Genomic DNA, 18,569 nt, shown 5'->3' on the forward strand with positions numbered 1-18,569 from the left:
AAATAATTTGCTTGGTCTTATTTCGATTGTAGGTAGCGCAACTAGCAGCTAACTTTAATCTATGCTTTTTTCTTTCGAGTCGCGATGTTTCTCAGTTAGTAATTTAAATGACGTTGTTATTTTATTACTTTTCTTGTATTGTAAAATTCGTAAATACGTAAGTTCACATCACGGTTTACGTAACATATATAAAACTACATAAATATACGATGCGGAATGATTAGATATGTGATGTAAAATATACATATGTCACCGGCCGGTAATTTTGTGTACGTGGTCAGTTAACGAGGAAAACTATCATCTGAATTCATGTAGTTCATTTAGCATGTAATTACTATTTTTTTGTTGAGGCAATATGTTTATTAATTCATTCATTTATCTCTTAATCGCGTACGTTCGATATTTTCTATTCTACTATCTCTTTTCTATGGAGTATCATAACCTATTGCTGACAATGACAAACGCCATGTGTTTTTCGTTATAGCTTTTATTGATATGATAACTAGGGTGCCTCAGGATTTAACAGCCGAGCTTCGTCAGTGTAATCTATGGCTATATTCAAGCAAAAAATGTTATATAAGCATAACTCATTTAAAACTTTATTAAAAAGTTGTAATAAAAATACTTAATATAATATATGTTATTTTATCACATGTGTCAATATTACTTGTTAAATATATTCTTTTTCCTGAAGTTGTTTTTTGTTTCAATATAAAAATATGTTGACAAAATTTGGCTGTTGAACATTGAGACATCCTGTATAATAATGCATTGAAGATTTTAACATATAATTTTTTTTAGTATTTACCTGCTTTCCGCATGTGATACAAGTGTAGTTTTTATCACAAATAAATAAATATAATATCAGTATAAATGATAGTACATTTTTTATAGGTAAATTTTATAAACGTGGTGTTTTAATTATTTAAGAGAGTAACACCTCATAGCCTCATCAATATGGTTACATTGATGAAGACAAGAGGTTTGCGTATGTCTGCACAGAAGCAGGAGACTCTTTTGAAATTGACTGTGTTATCTCTTGCAGCAATTTTATGTAAGTTTCCTAAATTAAAATAAGAAGAATTCTTGTAATATACTAAGTAAATGTAATCTTTTTTTATAGCTTTTGCAACAAGATTGTTCTCTGTCTTAAGATTTGAGAGTGTTATTCATGAATTTGATCCATATTTTAATTATCGCACAACAAAGTATTTAGCAGAAAATGGGTTTTATAGTTTTCATAATTGGTTTGATGATCGTGTTTGGTATCCTCTTGGGAGGATAATTGGAGGTATGTTCCTTTGTATTAATTTTTAATCGTAATATACTTTAATCATTAATTATTTCAGGAACAATATATCCGGGATTAATGATAACATCAGCAGCATTATATCGCCTTTCATGGTTATTAAATATTACCTTAGATATACGTACTATTTGTGTCTTCCTAGCTCCATTATTTTCTAGTTTGACAACAATTATTACTTACTTACTTACCAAAGAACTGAAGGTAAAAATATATTCAATATATATGTAGTATTTTTAGTATAATAAACCAAAATATATTACTTCATGTATGATTTTAAGGATTCTGCATCAGGATTGTTTGCTGCAGCTATGATAGCAATTGTACCTGGTTATATATCGCGATCAGTGGCAGGATCTTATGATAATGAAGGCATAGCTATTTTTTGTATGTTATTTACATATTACATGTGGATCAAAGCAGTTAAAACTGGAGCAATTTGTTGGGCAACATGTGCTGCTCTTGCATATTTTTATATGGTGTCTTCTTGGGGTGGCTATGTATTCCTAATTAATCTAATTCCTTTACATGTATTAACTTTAATGGTGACTGGCAGATTTTCTCATAGAATATACATTGCATACAGTATTGTATATTGTTTAGGAACAATTTTATCTATGCAAATATCTTTTGTTGGTTTTCAACCTGTTCAGAGCTCTGAACACATGCTTGTAAGTATAAAATATAGTATCTCTGTTTTGTAGAAAATACTCTCTACACAAAATTAATTTATATTTTGTACAGGCATTGGGAGTTTTTGGACTTTGCCAGATTCATGCTCTAGTTGATTATCTGCGTAGTAAAATGTCACAAGATGACTTCGAAGTATTATTCCGTGGTCTTGTTATTTCTGTAGTTACTATTTCATTTGTATTAGGTGTTATCTTAACTATTACAGGTATATACAATAATGATATTATATTTCTTTAGATTATAAAGAACATTTATTAATTTTTTAATCATCCTAAATTGCAAGGAAAAATATCTCCATGGACTGGTCGCTTTTATTCTCTTTTGGACCCGTCCTATGCAAAGAATCACATACCGATAATTGCGTCTGTTTCGGAACATCAACCAACATCATGGAGCTCTTTTTACTTCGATCTTCAGATTTTAGTATTTCTATTTCCCTCGGGTCTATACTTCTGTTTTTCTAAGTTAACAGATTCAAATATTTTCCTCATCTTGTATGGAGTTACAAGTCTATACTTCGCTGTGAGTAAAAAGTTTTCATTAAAAATTCGTTAAAAATTGATGTCGAAAATTCGAACAAGCACTTAAATTTTAAACTATACAGGGTGTAATGGTTCGATTAATGTTGGTTTTGGCTCCAGTAATGTGTATTTTGGGTGGCATCGGAGCTTCCTCTTTACTCGTTACTTATATGAAACAAGTAGAAAGAGGAAAAGTTACAGATAAAAAGTCGAAAAAGTTTGAAAGTAATTATATACTCAGAAGTGAGGTAATTACAATGAACATCTTTTCTTAACTTTCATTTTTTACGAAATTTTATATTGACATATTGATTTGCAGATTGCCACGCTCTTTATAACAGTAATGTGTATTCTCTTCTTTTCGTATACCATCCACTGTACGTGGGTTACAGCAGAAGCTTATAGTTCGCCTAGTATCGTGTTATCGGCGCGTTCTCCAGATGGTGGTCGCATGATCTTTGATGATTTTAGAGAAGCGTATTATTGGTTACGAATGAATACGCCAGAAGTAATTTTATAAGTCTACTTAGACAATTTCCTGTTAATTTGCAACATTTAAAATTACGTTTCTTATCTGCAGAATGCCAAAGTAATGTCTTGGTGGGATTATGGATACCAGATCACGGCGATGGCAAATCGTACCATTTTAGTAGACAACAATACATGGAACAATACTCACATATCAAGAGTCGGCCAAGCAATGGCAAGCTCTGAGGAAAAAGCTTATGAAATAATGAGAGAACTAGATGTTAATTATGTTCTTGTTATTTTTGGAGGACTTACAGGCTACTCGTCGGATGGTATTACAATTAACATATAAACCTAAATGAAGCTATAACTTAAAATTGTCTAAGAACTTGTTCAATTATGATTTCAGACATTAATAAGTTCCTATGGATGGTGCGTATCGGCGGAAGCACTGAAAAAGGAAAATCTATAACAGAGTGGGATTATTATAACTCTGCAGGAGAATTCCGAGTTGACAAAGAAGGTTCTCCAATTTTGCTCAATTGTCTTATGTATAAAATGTGTTATTACAGATTCGGTCAAGTTTATACAGAAGGGGGTAAGTTTTTTATTATGACATGAATATAATTTATACTAGTTTAAAATAAATATAATTTGAATAATTTTATGATTAAACAGGCAAACCCTCTGGATATGACAGAGTTAGGAACATGGAAATTGGTAATAAAGACTTTGAGCTAGACATGTTAGAAGAAGCTTACACTACAGAACATTGGCTTGTACGAATTTATAAAGTGAAAGATTTAAGAAACAGAGGAATTTAAAAAAGATATGGACTAATAAGAAAAAAGTAATATTATCACATCTCTGTAAACTTTCATAATTTCACTTGCTTATAAGTTTTATAATTGTCTATAAGATATCAACATGGCACTAAATACAGAATTACAATTTCCATTAAATAGTGTAATTGAAACTTTTATAAAAAATATACTCAGGCCTCATTATATACATACATTATTTTAGTAAATATAGTTATATCGATTTACGAAATAATTTTGGAAGTAATCTTTATAATAATCGAAAAGAATCCAGCAGCATATTTATTTTAATAGCGTTTATAAGAACGTACTATTATCCGTAACTTAAAGAATATATATATTCAGGGTACAGTTTATCAAGTTGAATATTCTTAGAAAAGCATTTATTTTAAACGTTAAATTATTAAACGATCCCTGTGTTCAAAGATAATGATCATCTTCGTAATTGCTTCCTACATACACATAAGTAATTTACCATTTAGTAAAATGACTAAATTTAATAAAAAATGTAATTTTATTACTTATACTTACTGAGAATTAATAGGGTAAAGATTTATTATGCCATTAATCATGTGTTCATATGGAGAATAAATTTGCATTAAAGAAGATTTCTTTTGTAACCAAGGTATATATATATATATATATATATATCATAAACTCGAAACCTGTCAGAAACATCAGTAGTAGTATACGATGTAAAATAGTACTAATTGATTATAAAGTGATTTTAAATTGTGGTGCATGTATATATATATGTATGAACATATGTATATTAGGAATACGTACCAATCTATTATCCATATGCTTTAGAAACGCATGCCTTATATCGTATGTTTTCTGAATGTGTATGGAAATATGTGATTTTCTGGTGAAGATGGAAATAAATGTAAACAGACAGCATTTGTTTTTTATACATACATTTTATTCGATATATTTTACAGATTGTAAAACCATTAAAACTTAAAGATTACGAAACTCCTGAACGATAATTTTGTTTCAGAAATATCATGTCACCTATGTGAATTAATACGAATTGCAATGTTTATACAATTACCATAATTATTTTACTCTTAGCAATATCGTTAATTTAAAAAACGTAGGAATGCAAACGTTCATTTAAATAATAAATTTATTGGTTGGTGCATAATAAAGTTTTACTTGCAAATTTATTTGATTATCTTCTAATAGACCATAGAGGATCCAGTTGACTTAGCGGATCAATTATTCCTTCTTTAGGTTTCTCTTGAATCGACGTCGTAGTTGAATGTACTGAATTAGCAGTAGAAGCTTTTTGTCGACCTAAAGTTTAAACAATATGATTAAACTATACTTTGTAAAAAATATTACTTTACAATACCTTGGTCAACATCTGATCGTTGGGTATTTATGCCAAGAGTTTGAAGGAAATCATCAGAAGGATGCATCTTCCTTGATGTTTTGTCCTTATTTCCCTTTAATCCTTCGAAATTTTCAAATGTTGAGCGAGTAGACGATAAAATTCCACCTAAATATCCGATAAGAAAATTTTATTTTGAATTAATTCGATTAAATCATATAAACAATTAGAGGAGAAATAGTTCTTACGTTTCATTAAAATGTCTTGAGCGTGGTATAATACCAACTGATACGCGAATAACAAGGACTCCTTATTTACAATTTGTTTACGGCACTTCAGAAGACCCTTGAATACAAGAGGTACATTGACTATTCCACAACCTGCACGTATATGGCATACTGTTGCTGCTGCTACTAGGAATAAGCTGCTTAGTGCTCCACCATCCAAACAATGCACCACCACTGGTTTTGTACAACGTCTCAGTGCTTGTTCTGTCATTACATCAGTTGAAAAAGTAAGCAGTGCACCTGGACTACTAGGAAAACCGCTGAAAAGTAAAAAAAAATTATATACATAAAATGATTGAATATTATTTATTTTGAAGACATACTTGGAAGGCCATGTGAGAAATTGCATGTGCACGACAGTCTTTTCTGAGTTCTTTTTAGTATTATGCACAGAAATAACTCTTTGGACGTAGGATACATGGTTTACTCTCTTTTTTAATGATATTGTAAAGCTACCAATGTTCAGAATATCTTCTTCGTTTATAGGCCAGTATATCTCTCCATTTAATTGTGCATCGGATACTAAACATGCAATTATTTCACTTTCTTGTTCCCATATCATCATCCAAAATACTTCTAATTTGTCCGGCAATGGTGCTTGAGTAATAATAAATGCTGTCGGTATCCATTGTGTAATTTCCATTATATGAGAAGCATTAATATAATTTGGAATATCTGTCGACGATATTTGTACCTTTGTTGTGTCATATGGGATACATTCCATTACTCTATTTTCCGAAGAATGAGCTAGCGCTACTGTACACGATTGTTTTCCACTTTCCCTTTCCTAAAATTCAAGTATATTATTTTGTAGTGCGATTAACAGAATAATATTTTACACTATACAAGTAATTTGGAATTCACATGATCCTACTTCAAATTCTTGGACTTCCTTCCATTTTATATCAAGATTAGTTGCTCCACTTAATGTTTTAACAAGTAAGCTATCTACAAATTTCTCATATTTTTCAACTTCATTTATAAACTTCTGCAATGCTACTGGATCCCCTAAAGGATCCTTTTTAGGTTGCACGTCATTATACCACGTATCCCATACAATCTGCAAATTCTCGTTTTCTGTCTTATCTTCGACAGTAGTAGTGTCATTCGACTTTACTTTATCATCTTCACTAGCAGTATCTTCCGTTTCATCTTTTGTCGTATCTTTCATTACAGCTTCGTCTTGTGCATTGCTTTTATTGACAGGACGTACTTCTGGCACTAAAGGTGCATGATTTATGGTGACATCAAGGTCAGCAAGCAAGTCCACATTAGATTTCTCTGACATTGTAGCGGGTTTAGTAGGATTCGCGCTTGTCGTTGTATTAGTTCCATTGTTCGCAGCTTGCATGTATGTTTGATTGTAATTAGTGTAATTTTCATTTCTGTTAGAGGATGCTAGAAAAGTTAAACATAAAATTTAAATAATTGCAATGTTAATACAAGAAAATAGTTTGATATTTACCTTGAGTACTTTGCATTTGGAGACCATATGGTGTAGTGTAATAAATGTCAGCTACACCTTGAGGCTGATAAGTCTGTTCTGAATATTGAGAAGATGGAGTTTGACTAACCATAGAATTATTACTAGCATTTGTGTATCTTGCACTACTTTCTTGTTGTTGGCATACATTGTTAATGCCGGTATTTATTTGCAGTGTTGATTCAGAAGGTTGCTGTGATACTTGAATTGATTGTGAAGTTTGAACATTACTAGGATTGTATTCATAACATTGATTGGTGGAATTATAAGTGTATCCCATTTGGCCTTTATAAGATTCTGTCACTGGCATAGTTATTTGATTTCCTTGGATATAATTGTATCCTTGGTTGTATACATGAGAATAACCACCATACCCAGGGTACTGTTGTGGGTATTGATATGCTTGTGTGTAATTTTGCATACTTGCCAAAGGCTTTGTATGACTTTGAATTATTTCTGTATTAGTAGAACAATTTGAGTATGCATATGTATTAGAAGTATCTGTAGGTAATATAGTTTGTGTATATGAAACACTGGCATGTTGTAAACCATGATAAGTATTAGGGTAAGTTAAAGTGGTGTCACTAGCTGATACTTGTGATCCATATTGGTATACTTTATCTGTATAAATTTGTTTAGTTTGTTCTGTACTACTCTGCTGTGGATATTGTACAGCATTGGAGCTGTTCAAGTTAGAAGAATATGAAGTCCCCATATTATTTACTGGAACAGTTAAAGAACTAGTAGAATAAACAGGTTGAGGAATGCTTGTATTTATATATTGTGTTTGCATATAGTGGCTAGAGGCAGGAATATTAGTCGTTTCGGATGTACTTGGATTTGATGTGGATGTTGGATTATAATACATCGTACCAATGTAACTTTGAGTACATGAAACTTCACTTTGACTAATTTGAGGGAGGATATAGTTTTGCATTTGAGTATTATCCACTGGTAATACATGTTGACTGATAGTTGAAACAGATTCTTGAGAAACAAATTTTTGTTGTGATTCAGGTATATATTGTTGCCCTTGTTGAGCTAGAGTAGTATAAAGCTGTGCTTGTACATCTGTTGTTTTATTAACTGTACTTGCTAGAGGCGCAGACATTTGTGTCATCGATGTTTGAGGTATCTCAGCTTTAGTAACACTAGTACTAGCAGTTTTATCAAAATTAGGAGGATATTGCTGTGCAATATTATATCCAGCATAATCAGCAGAAGGTTGGTAATTTTCATATTGTAATGTATTGGTAGGATAGTTATAAAGTGTTTGAGGATTAGCAGAATACTTATGCTGTCCATCTAAAGCTGTAGAAAATTGTCCATTGGATACAAAAGAATTTACTGGATACTGCACTGCAGTGTTTGCTGTCGTCCCAATTACTTGTGGATAAGTATTTACAGTATCTGAACTATTTACTTGCATATAGTTTTGGCTTAAAGCAGTATTTTCGTTATATGTTGAAATTTCATGTGTATAGGGTACATTCGTTTTGTAATCCGTATATGGTGTAGAATAATACTGCTGCATAGATTTCGTAGACGACATTGCATCCAACGTAGTCACTCCACTAGAATGCATTGCATTTTTATTCACTGTGTCATTCAAGTATGACTTTGTTGCTGCATCTATCTGAACTTGTTTACCTTGCTCTTTATATACATTATAATATTGATTTTGAATATTTTCCTGCCTGCTATTTAAATAATCCTTTAACTTAAGTCCACTTCCAGTTCGATTTCGACTCTGATCATAAATAGCGGCTGTTGTTGTATCAATCCTTTCTTGAGAATTTTTATTGCTATCCTGTGCAAGTATTTGTTCACGTTCTTCTTCTTGCACCTTACAAGTGCTTTTCACTCTTTGAAGTAATTTTGAGACATTTATTTCTAATTTCCTATAAAATTCGAGACCTTTGCTAGACTTTGCTAATAGGTCTTCATAAGCATCGTAAGACGCAATCAAAGAAGAAATAGTATGTTCTCGGCGTTTTAATATTTCTTCGACCCCTTTTCGTACATTAGCAGTTTGGGCATATGCATCTGTTAAAGCTGCTAAGATGTTATCTTGTGCAGCAAGATTTTGGTCTATTAATGTTACTAGAGTTTGATGTTTACTTAGCTGATCTGCAAATAAACGATCCAAGGGTCCAGAATCGGACGTGGCAGTAACTAGTAAGCGTGTTAGATCATCTTGTGAAATTGAATCTCGTAACTTTGCATGCAATTCGTTCCTTTGTCTACGCATTTCGTCAACCTTATTTAAAATGCGCCTTAGTTCCTTAGTATGCATTCGTTCTAATTCGATTGCGCTATGTGATTTTTCAGTATTTTGTTCTGATAGGTACGCACTTGGCGAAGGTATATGGGCCATAAGGTCAGCAAGCGGTTGAGAAAGTACTTTCAAATTTTTTACATGCATCGTTACTGCTTTATGAAGAGCATGATTACTTTCTGAAGCTTTATTATGAGCTTCTTCATATTTCTTAGCTTCTCTGGTTAAATCAGTGGCGACTATCGACGGAGGTCTCTTTCCAACCGTATCTTGATATTCTTTTTCTTTTTGTTCTTCATCAAGAAGAAGTTTCTTAATTTCTTTCAATATTTTTTCAACATCTTGGCTAGTATCCGATAATTTTCCCATTATATCGAGTAACTCTTGAATAATGTGTTGCTTTGCATTTAGTGCTGCGCATCTTTCAACCAATTCATCAGGAAGAGGTAACCGCTCCCATTCCGTTGTTTGAGCATCGGGATCCCATAAACTCATATGTTCCAATTTTAAGGACGTTAAGTAGGTATTGAGTTGCTGATCTCTCTCTTCAATTTTGCTACCGACGGAACGTAATATTTTCGCTTTTTCTTCCGAATATAAAGAACTTGCTTCGTGCACTTTCATTGGTATTAACCTGGCAAATATATCAGGACCTGAAACTTCAGGATCATTGATGCTAAAAGATATTCCTTTAACTAAAGGAGCTCCCTTTACTGTAGGTAATGTTTCTTTTTCTGGTACTTCCTCGTGATATATGTACTCATTTTCATTTTTAGCTGCTTTACGTTTCCCTTCTATCACGTCATTTGTAAATGTAAGTGCTTCTTCTATAGTTGCTTTTTCTCCAGGAATATTTGAATAAATTAATTGTGCTTCATTTAAAGAAGCTAATGCAGCATTATAAAATGCTACCCTTTCTCCCATCTTTCTTTGCTCCTCAGCAGCTAATCCTTGATATAAATATGTAACTGCTAAATGATAAGCTTTCTTGAATTTCAGGTAATGCTTCCAGCTCTGAAAAAGAATATTTTTAGAACAATGTTTCATTAATAACAGTAAGCAATATTTTTTAATTTTACCTTATAAATTTTAGTTCCAACGGTATCTGATATGGTTCCATCCTCACTTCCACCTTGTTCAAGTGTAGTTAATGCCAGATTGAAATAGTCCACTATCTGTTTCGCAACTTTTGCTACATGATACATATATCTTGTAGAATGATGTACAAGAGTAGACAATTAAAGCCACAAAAGATGTAATATATTTATGCAAATCTTATTTCTTTTATACTTACCTACGATTGTGGGTTTACGATTATCAAGCATACTTTTTTCTAATATACATTCTTGAGCTTGGGCTAAGCAAAGCTGGTGCATAAATGTCATAAGTTCTGGAGCTAAATCTACACCAGATGGCTGTGGGTAACTATTTTTTAAATGCTCAAACGCCCATGCTGCGCATTGAAAATGAGCACAAGCCATCTTCATCCCATCAGCTGATGTCCTTTCTGTAAGTGCTCCCAACTGAGTATGCATTGCACCAATATTATACAAGATAGAAATTATTTCAAAGCGAATATTTGCCAATGAGCAAACCATGTTTGCATATGTATCTCTCCTATTTGAAATAAAATACATTAAATTTTTTAATTCTAATGATAACTATTCATCACTATCTCAATTATTTTACCATGTGAATGTGACCGCTGCTATACCATCTTTTCCCATAGGAAATCTACTATGAAGAAAATGCAATTGACAATAATATCTTTTCAACAATGAACAACCAGCTACATCAATGGGTGGTCGTACAGCCACTGCACGTAAGCTTTCTAATTGATGTATTTCGTGTGTAAATGTTGCTGGATCTTTATTATAAAAATCACATATATACTAAAACAAAAAATGATTATAGCTCTAATTAGATTAATTGACAAACTGAAATAAATTGACGAATGATCATGCGGTTCATTTGCAAAATGGAAATATGGAACGACAATTTAAATTTGTAAATAATAAAAACAAATATCGAGTATTAATTTATGATAAAAAAAAAGTTGCAGTGTGATTTATTTATCCATACCTGCTTTAACTTTGGTCCAAACGTAGTAGGCTCTGGGCTAACTTTTAATTGAAACGATATCATCGGCAACCTCGGTACTGCTTCCATTGTAAATTACTCAATAATATGTTATCTTTCCGAGGTTTCTAAAAACTGACAGTTGATCATCTGTCAAACTTGTAGAAAATGGATTTAATCATGGAACATATTTTTCTTTATCACGTATATACTTACTTATGACGACTGAAGCGCCGTTTATGGGTAAATATTCATGTGTAAGAGTAATTCCATTTACAATATATAAAATATTTTTCTACAACTTACACATTATTTCAGGTAATATTTTATATTCGTTGCATCAGTAATTACGATATAAAATATGAGATAGAATTAATTAAACTATGATGCACATAGGGAAATCATTCGTCAAATAAAAATGCCTCTTGACGATAAGGCACATTGGAATTTGCTAACGGTTTGTGTGTGTCTATAGAAAAAACTAAATATTGGATGTGATGCATTAAATCTATTCTCGAGATACTATTTGTTTATTTTTCCGATTAATATTACAGTGATTAATAATTACAGTGACAAAATTCGTTGCATTTTTGCGCTGCGGTTGTTGAAATAATGTGTTACGTATGTAATTAAATACATAGTGGTAAATCTAGTGAATTTTCGTATTTCATGGTTGTTTTGTTCGTAACTATATACATGATAATTACGTATGGCGAAGTGAACCTGTTCAGTTGTAGTATGTAGCCGCTTGTAATTGCTTGTAATTGCTTGTAATGTGTCAAAAAATAGGTTACTTTTGAACCGTTGGATTTCTAAAGTTAACACATTACATACATTTTTGGATTATACGTGTCGAAAACTATCATAGTATACAAAAGAAGTCGACCATTTTATGTCCTCTAAAGTAAAGTACAGCTTTGACATGGATATTGATAATCAAAGTGAAGACGGAGAAATAAAGAAAAGCCCTTTGAAGGATATGGACGATTTTAGGTATAAAATTACATGATGCTTTGTTAATTAACTAACCTCTATTCTCAAATTGCATTTTTAAAATAATAAGATCTTTTCTTAAAAGGTTGTTTCAGAAAGTTAGTGCCAAACTTCAACTCAGGAATATGCAGTGCTCCTCAAAACAAACAAAAATATTTTAATAAACGTGGATCCAAATATCATTAGTTTTGGAGTTACAAAACATTTTTAATTATGAGCTTGTAACAACGTAAGAGATTTTATTGCATATGTATCTACAACTTATGGAGTAAATTATGAAATCAAGCATACTGATATCATCTAACGACAATGGTAGAAGAATGTACTTTATCGTTTTATTGTTTGTATACCATTTATGTGATTATAGAGTTATTCTACAGTTTAGTTTACATTATTTAATAGTCCTATGAAGAAATATACTGAATCGTGTGTTGAAATGAAAGGAAATTTTATGGAACATATGCTGTAGACAGAGGTAGATAATGCTTTATTGATTAAAACATTTTATAACTCTAAAATTAATATTTGGACTCATGTTTATGCTCTTGAGGTTTGACATCAACTTTCTGGAACACTCTATATATGCATTTGTACTGCTAGAAAGAAGTCTTATAGGGGAAGTATGGGTTTCATCGGTTATTTCTAACACATTTAGCGCAGTTATAAAGATAAGCACATGTATTGACAGAAAGTGTCATATATATAAATAAAACAATATAGCAACATGTAATGGAAAGTAATGGAGAACAGTACCTCCTTTGCCTTTGTCCTGCTCTAGACTTCTTTTCAGTAGTGCATATATGTACATATTGTTTTCTTTTACTTTTTGAATAAAGAAAAATAAGGTAATAGTGACCAGTTTGGTGTGTATCTACGATTGTTTTCAAACTTTAATATATTATAAAGGACTGTTTAGAGAAGCAAAGTATTACAAAAAACAGACTTGTGAACAAGTATAAATACTTTCAATTTGACTATAAAATTAAACCTAAACCTAATCTCTAACTATATGAGAGAAATTGAATCGGAACTAAACATTAAACAGGTAAAAGAGCAGTTTAATTTAATATTTATTAATAAAATAGTCACAAGAAAGAAAATAACAATACATGTAACAAATATACAAAACATGAAACTTAATAATCATCTTTGTTGCTATCAGTATCTAGCTATTTCAGCTGATCTGTGTTTGACGACCACTGTATAACGTTTCGACAACTGTTCAATTTTAATTTAGCTCTAGTGAACGAATCGCGAAATACAAATGACAAAATTTAATACGGTTTGGACTAGATTCAGGTTAGTTTAGGGTTAGGTTTAAAGTAAAATTAAAAATATTTATAATTGTTCGCGACACTTTTTTCGTAATATTTTGCTTCCTTAAGTAGTCCCTTTTAATATACTAAAGTTTGAAAACAATCGAACCTACCAAATTGCTCACTATTAGCGAAAATAAGATTCGATATGTATTTAATAATATCTAATATGTCGTTAAGTTCTAATAATAATGTTTTTCATTATTGACCTTTTTTTTCTTTAAGTTAGATATGTTGTACATGCATTGCACGTATATATCAAATGACAAAAAAACATACATATTCTACCAAATCAGTTTTGTATGCTTAAGTATTAGTTGTTTTGAGAAAAGTATACTTAAAGTTTTTCAGAGGAGGATGGGGGAGATACAGCAGACTCTTTGGATATAAAACCACCACAGGCTGTAGTCCGACATCACAAATCTAATTCATCACGAAGAAGAGACAAACACAGTGATAGAAGAGATCGTAGAGAAGAAAAGGAAAGAAAGTCTAGACATCATGATCGTGGGGAGGATAGACATAGAGATAAACATAGACACCGTAGGCATGGTGTTGATATTTTGGAAAGATCAGAGCGTTCAGAAGGTTCCAAAAGAGATAGGGAAAGGCTTGAAAGGCTAGAAAGAATGGAAAATCATAGAGATAGAGAGTCTAGACATGATAGGAAAGAGAGAAGTACAGGGGACCGTGTTTTGGAGGATCTGAGAGAAAGGTATGCAATATCTCACATTTACTTTGACAAATAAAACTATATTTTCTATTAATATGTCTAACTTACAGATTATTGGATAAGAGAAGGGAAAGACGAGAAGATTCGCGAGACATTCGGGATTATAAAGTGGAAACTCGTCGCGAGATTCGTTTGGACGATACTCGGGAATTACGCGAATCGCGTGAGCGTAGAGATATACGGTTGGAAGATATGCGAGAACGTCGCGAGACTCGTACTATCGATGATATTAGAGAACGACGTGAAATTCGAATGGAGGAACATAGGCATATGAGAGTATTGGAAGAGCAGTACTCTGAAACGGAGTTAATGGAACGGCCCGAAAGAAGTGAGAAACGTCATAAAAGATCACACAAACATGATCGACTTCGTGAAAGAGACAGAGAAAAAGCAGAACGCGAAAAAGAACATAGAGAAAAGCAATTGCGTGAGGCGATGGAAATTGTCACGGAAGAGACAGATGACATGGAAATTAATGAAATACCGATACAGCCGAAGGACCCGAAAGAAATGACCGAACAGGAACTTAGGAAAGAAAGGTTACTGGAAGCGGATAGAGAAATGGCGAGGAGAAAAGAAGTCTCCAGATTAGAGTTGGAAGCGCGACGAATGAAAAGAGGGGAAAAACGACCTCTAAGCCCAGACAACAATCAAGATCCATCTATCGTGGAATTATCGGACGAGAGTCCGAGTCCTGCTCGTTCGGATGAAATTCGTTCTAAATCTATCGAGTAAGGATTAAGGCAGAATATTTGTTGTAATCGATATCATGATATTCCATTTTTGATTTCTAAAACACCTTGGTTATTTGTTTACAGATCTAGACATTCATCCGACGGAGAAAGAAGTATGCGCGAGAGGTCCTCCGATAGACATTCTTCCGACTCATCCGAATCTAGCAGCGATGATGACGATGAATCTAATGATTCAAATAAAGGTTCTAACGCTGATTCTAATGATGGTTCCGATTACAATAATCCAAGCCCCTTATCTGTTGATCGGTTGGCTAAGTCTGATCACTCTGACGGAGAATCGCCTGGACACGTAGATTCAAACGGCGCGTCTAAAAATGTAGAAGAAGAAGAAAAAAAGGAAGACGAAGAGCCTGAATTACCTCCATATTTGCCAGCAATTCAAGGTGCGTAATTGAATTTGTTTATTTCCTTTGATTTTCGTGTTGTGCAATAAACTTTTTGGCGTTTCAGGTTGTAGGAGCGTAGAAGAATTTCAGTGTTTAAATCGTATTGAGGAAGGTACATACGGTGTAGTGTACAGAGCACGTGATAAACGCACAGATGAAATCGTTGCTTTGAAACGTTTAAAAATGGAGAAAGAAAAGGAAGGTTTTCCGATTACCAGTCTCAGAGAAATAAATACTCTGCTGAAAGCTCAGCATCCAAATATCGTTACTGTTCGAGAAATAGTTGTTGGTAGCAATATGGATAAGATATTTATTGTAATGGATTATGTTGAGCATGATTTAAAATCGTTAATGGAAACGATGAAACAAAAGAAACAAGTTTTCATACCAGGTAAATATGACGAAATAATTGTATTATTGATAAAAGAAATAAAACGAATATTTTGTCCACAGGAGAAGTCAAATGTCTTATGCAACAATTATTACGAGCAGTAGCTCATTTACACGATAATTGGATACTTCATCGAGATTTGAAAACATCGAATTTGTTACTAAGTCATCGAGGTATTTTGAAAGTTGGTGATTTTGGCTTAGCACGAGAATACGGTTCTCCTTTAAGACAATATACTCCGATTGTAGTAACACTTTGGTACAGAGCGCCTGAATTGCTACTAAGTGGAAAGGAATATAGCACTCCTATCGATATGTGGTCGGTGGGGTAAGAAAAAATATTACAGAATCAGTATTTTTTTCATTTAAATATGTTTGCGTTATCAATGAAATTATATGTTTTTTCCAGATGCATTTTTGCAGAACTATTAAGAATGGAGGCACTGTTTCCGGGTAAATCCGAAATTGATCAATTAAACAGGATATTCAAGGAATTAGGTACACCAAATGATCGGATATGGCCTGGATATAGCAAACTGCCGATGGTGCAGAAAATTCCATTCGCTCATTATCCCGTAAACAATCTGAGACAACGTTTCAGCTTATCTTTATCAGATTTAGGCATCGAGTTATTAAATAAGTATGATTCTTTAAGTAATGTTTTTTAAATCTAACGTCGTTTTTCTTTTTTTTTTTTGTTAACTTAAAACAAATTTTTCTTTTTAGGTTTCTCACGTACGATCCTCAACAGCGAATTTCAGCAGAGGATGCTTTAAAACATGGCTACTTCACAGAAGCACCGTTACCAATAGATCCACAAATGTTTCCTACATGGCCAGCCAAGTCAGAACTTGGTGTACGAACAGCGAATGCTTCACCAAAACCACCAAGCGGTGGGAGAGAGTACAAACAATTAGGAGACGGAGACGATGCTGATTTAAGCAACTCCGGTTTTCACATGGGTCTTACCGAAGGCGGTAGACAACCACCAATTGGTGGTGGATTCCATTTAAAATTTTGAACATATGTGAAGAATTCATAATTGGACTAGAATTATTGTTTTTCTACAGAATGAAGTTTGTACATCAATTTTGAAATATTTTTGTTTTGCATTTGAAATTATATCAAATGAATAAAAAATTAAATAATTTAACATTGTTCATGTTTTTTGTTTCGCGGCTAACTAAACCTTATCTTTCATACGGGCTTTATTTTATGTAACAGTTGATACCTTTTGTTGCCAGGAAGAGATAGTTGGTTAGAAGACCTCCAACAAGAACTTAATTCTATCGAGTTTATTCAGTTTAATACATTATAGACTTAAAAGATTCTTTGAAACGTATACATTCGATAAAGCGTAGCTTCATTATCAAAGAATTTCAGCAATTTTACTTTCCAGCGTTGTTCATGTTTTTCGGTAGACCTAGCAGCGAGTTTATGAGTTCAGAGTTGCGCTTAGAATGACAGAGGCAGGGTGGCAACATCAGCAGTCTTGCAAATTGTAAATCATTCTAGAAACACATTTCACATATTTATTAGGATCATTAAAACTAAACAGAAGTCGTATTTTATATTTTCTTACCATTCCTCTGCCGTATGGAAGATTCAATCCCAATAGATTCCTATAAGAATCTTCAGTTGCTCCCAATATTTGGTACGTGATTCCCAGCATCACAAGTAAGATCAGCACGTATTTTACCGGTGTCATACTTCGTATACAAAAACATGTGAAAATTATTAATTACCCTCCTTAGTTTAGTTTCCAATTTAAACAATTTTATACAATTACCTGTTTATCGTACTGTAGCAATTGATGCAAGTGCAAGTACTGTTTCTGTTAGCCGGGTAAAGCGGAATTGCCCTGAGAGCTCCAAGCTACGGTACTTTTATACGGGTGATGCTCGTGGGGGTTGAAATCTGGTCACGACAGACGGATCTGTGAATGACAGTTATCTCCTTAAGGAAATATTGAAGAAATTCATCCATTTTCTTTTTTAATTATTATATAAGCTCTAGCATTGTTTATGACAGAGTTTTTAATCCACCTGGTCGGGAGAAGATATATTTCCTCTCCTTCTTACTTTAGAAATAACTTTGTGATGACATATCATTTCATCATAATATTTCTTCACAGCATCACGACGAATCGAAATTTCTGAAGATTATTATTTTTTCATCCAAAGATGTTGGCCATGGATTTCTTGGACACCTTGATCCTTCTCCTTAATTTTCCATGATGGTTCACCATTCTCCCAAAACTTCCTAAAAGGTTCCCCTTTTTGCTTTTTTCGCAACAACATCCTCTTCGAGAATTTTATTTTTTATGTATAATAAATTTAACACACAGGTGTGACGAAAGTAATGACAATTGTAGCGGATATAAAGGAAGCGATAGGACTAACAAAAGTACCAACATGCTCCGATTGATATGCATTATTTTCATCATTACTATTATTCTGGGTCATTGACGCTCCTCCTAAGTTGCCTTACATATTGAAAGAGCAGATCAAAGTCGAATAAGAATCTTACCGAAGGTATTGGCGCTCACAAACACGCAGTGCATGAACGTCTTATCTACATTTACGACGCACTGCTTTCCAGTTAACGATACGATAACGCAAACATATGGAATTTATGTATACATTTACGTTGTAGAAGAATATTGGAGCTCTCAGGTGTTCAACTTTACGATTATTTACAATGTCTTTTGCTTTTGGCTCATTA

General features: G+C 32.9%; 4 protein-coding genes across 8 annotated transcripts; 2 read left to right on the forward strand and 2 right to left on the reverse strand.

Annotated features, from left to right (window-relative positions):
- The first annotated feature begins 18 nt into the window (after window positions 1–18).
- On the forward strand, window positions 19–4,709 carry Stt3A (catalytic subunit 3A of the oligosaccharyltransferase complex). 3 transcript variants are annotated; one of them, XM_069110453.1, is made up of 12 exons: window positions 19–157; window positions 895–1,054; window positions 1,124–1,291; window positions 1,350–1,510; window positions 1,588–1,977; window positions 2,051–2,204; window positions 2,283–2,521; window positions 2,604–2,768; window positions 2,840–3,028; window positions 3,101–3,320; window positions 3,398–3,586; window positions 3,667–4,709. In XM_069110453.1, exons 2-12 carry the CDS (start codon window positions 958–960, stop codon window positions 3,810–3,812), a joined length of 2,118 nt encoding a protein of 705 aa, XP_068966554.1. In that variant the 5' UTR covers window positions 19–157; window positions 895–957; the 3' UTR covers window positions 3,813–4,709. The 3 variants fall into 3 exon arrangements, with proteins under 3 accessions (XP_068966554.1, XP_068966556.1, XP_068966555.1); XM_069110455.1 differs by having other exon boundaries at window positions 63–276; XM_069110454.1 differs by having other exon boundaries at window positions 63–269.
- mop (tyrosine-protein phosphatase non-receptor type protein myopic) lies at window positions 4,710–11,630 on the reverse strand. 2 transcript variants are annotated; one of them, XM_069110450.1, is made up of 11 exons: window positions 11,489–11,630; window positions 11,276–11,407; window positions 10,883–11,085; window positions 10,488–10,810; window positions 10,273–10,385; window positions 6,898–10,207; window positions 6,307–6,830; window positions 5,756–6,219; window positions 5,394–5,692; window positions 5,167–5,313; window positions 4,710–5,108 (listed from the first exon to the last, which is right to left on the reverse strand). In XM_069110450.1, exons 2-11 carry the CDS (start codon window positions 11,360–11,362, stop codon window positions 4,984–4,986), a joined length of 5,595 nt encoding a protein of 1,864 aa, XP_068966551.1. In that variant the 5' UTR covers window positions 11,363–11,407; window positions 11,489–11,630; the 3' UTR covers window positions 4,710–4,983. The 2 variants fall into 2 exon arrangements, with proteins under 2 accessions (XP_068966551.1, XP_068966552.1); XM_069110451.1 differs by having other exon boundaries at window positions 11,276–11,400; window positions 11,489–11,601.
- Window positions 11,631–12,008: 378 nt separating this feature from the next.
- On the forward strand, window positions 12,009–16,957 carry Pitslre (cyclin dependent kinase 11B pitslre). 2 transcript variants are annotated; one of them, XM_069109223.1, is made up of 8 exons: window positions 12,009–12,265; window positions 13,925–14,296; window positions 14,365–15,045; window positions 15,133–15,452; window positions 15,520–15,846; window positions 15,909–16,173; window positions 16,255–16,485; window positions 16,572–16,957. In XM_069109223.1, exons 1-8 carry the CDS (start codon window positions 12,165–12,167, stop codon window positions 16,864–16,866), a joined length of 2,592 nt encoding a protein of 863 aa, XP_068965324.1. In that variant the 5' UTR covers window positions 12,009–12,164; the 3' UTR covers window positions 16,867–16,957. The 2 variants fall into 2 exon arrangements, with proteins under 2 accessions (XP_068965324.1, XP_068965325.1); XM_069109224.1 differs by lacking the exon at window positions 12,009–12,265 and adding an exon at window positions 13,469–13,564.
- A 168-nt stretch (window positions 16,958–17,125) lies between these two features.
- Pdf (Pigment-dispersing factor) lies at window positions 17,126–17,553 on the reverse strand. The gene is made up of 2 exons (XM_069109646.1): window positions 17,428–17,553; window positions 17,126–17,356 (listed from the first exon to the last, which is right to left on the reverse strand). Exons 1-2 carry the CDS (start codon window positions 17,551–17,553, stop codon window positions 17,234–17,236), a joined length of 249 nt encoding a protein of 82 aa, XP_068965747.1. The 3' UTR covers window positions 17,126–17,233.
- Between the last annotated feature and the right edge of the window lie 1,016 nt (window positions 17,554–18,569).

This window comes from Bombus flavifrons, chromosome 3 (genome assembly GCF_040668555.2).
Source record: "Bombus flavifrons isolate JBK064 chromosome 3, iyBomFlav1_principal, whole genome shotgun sequence".
NCBI lineage: Eukaryota > Metazoa > Arthropoda > Insecta > Hymenoptera > Apidae > Bombus > Bombus flavifrons.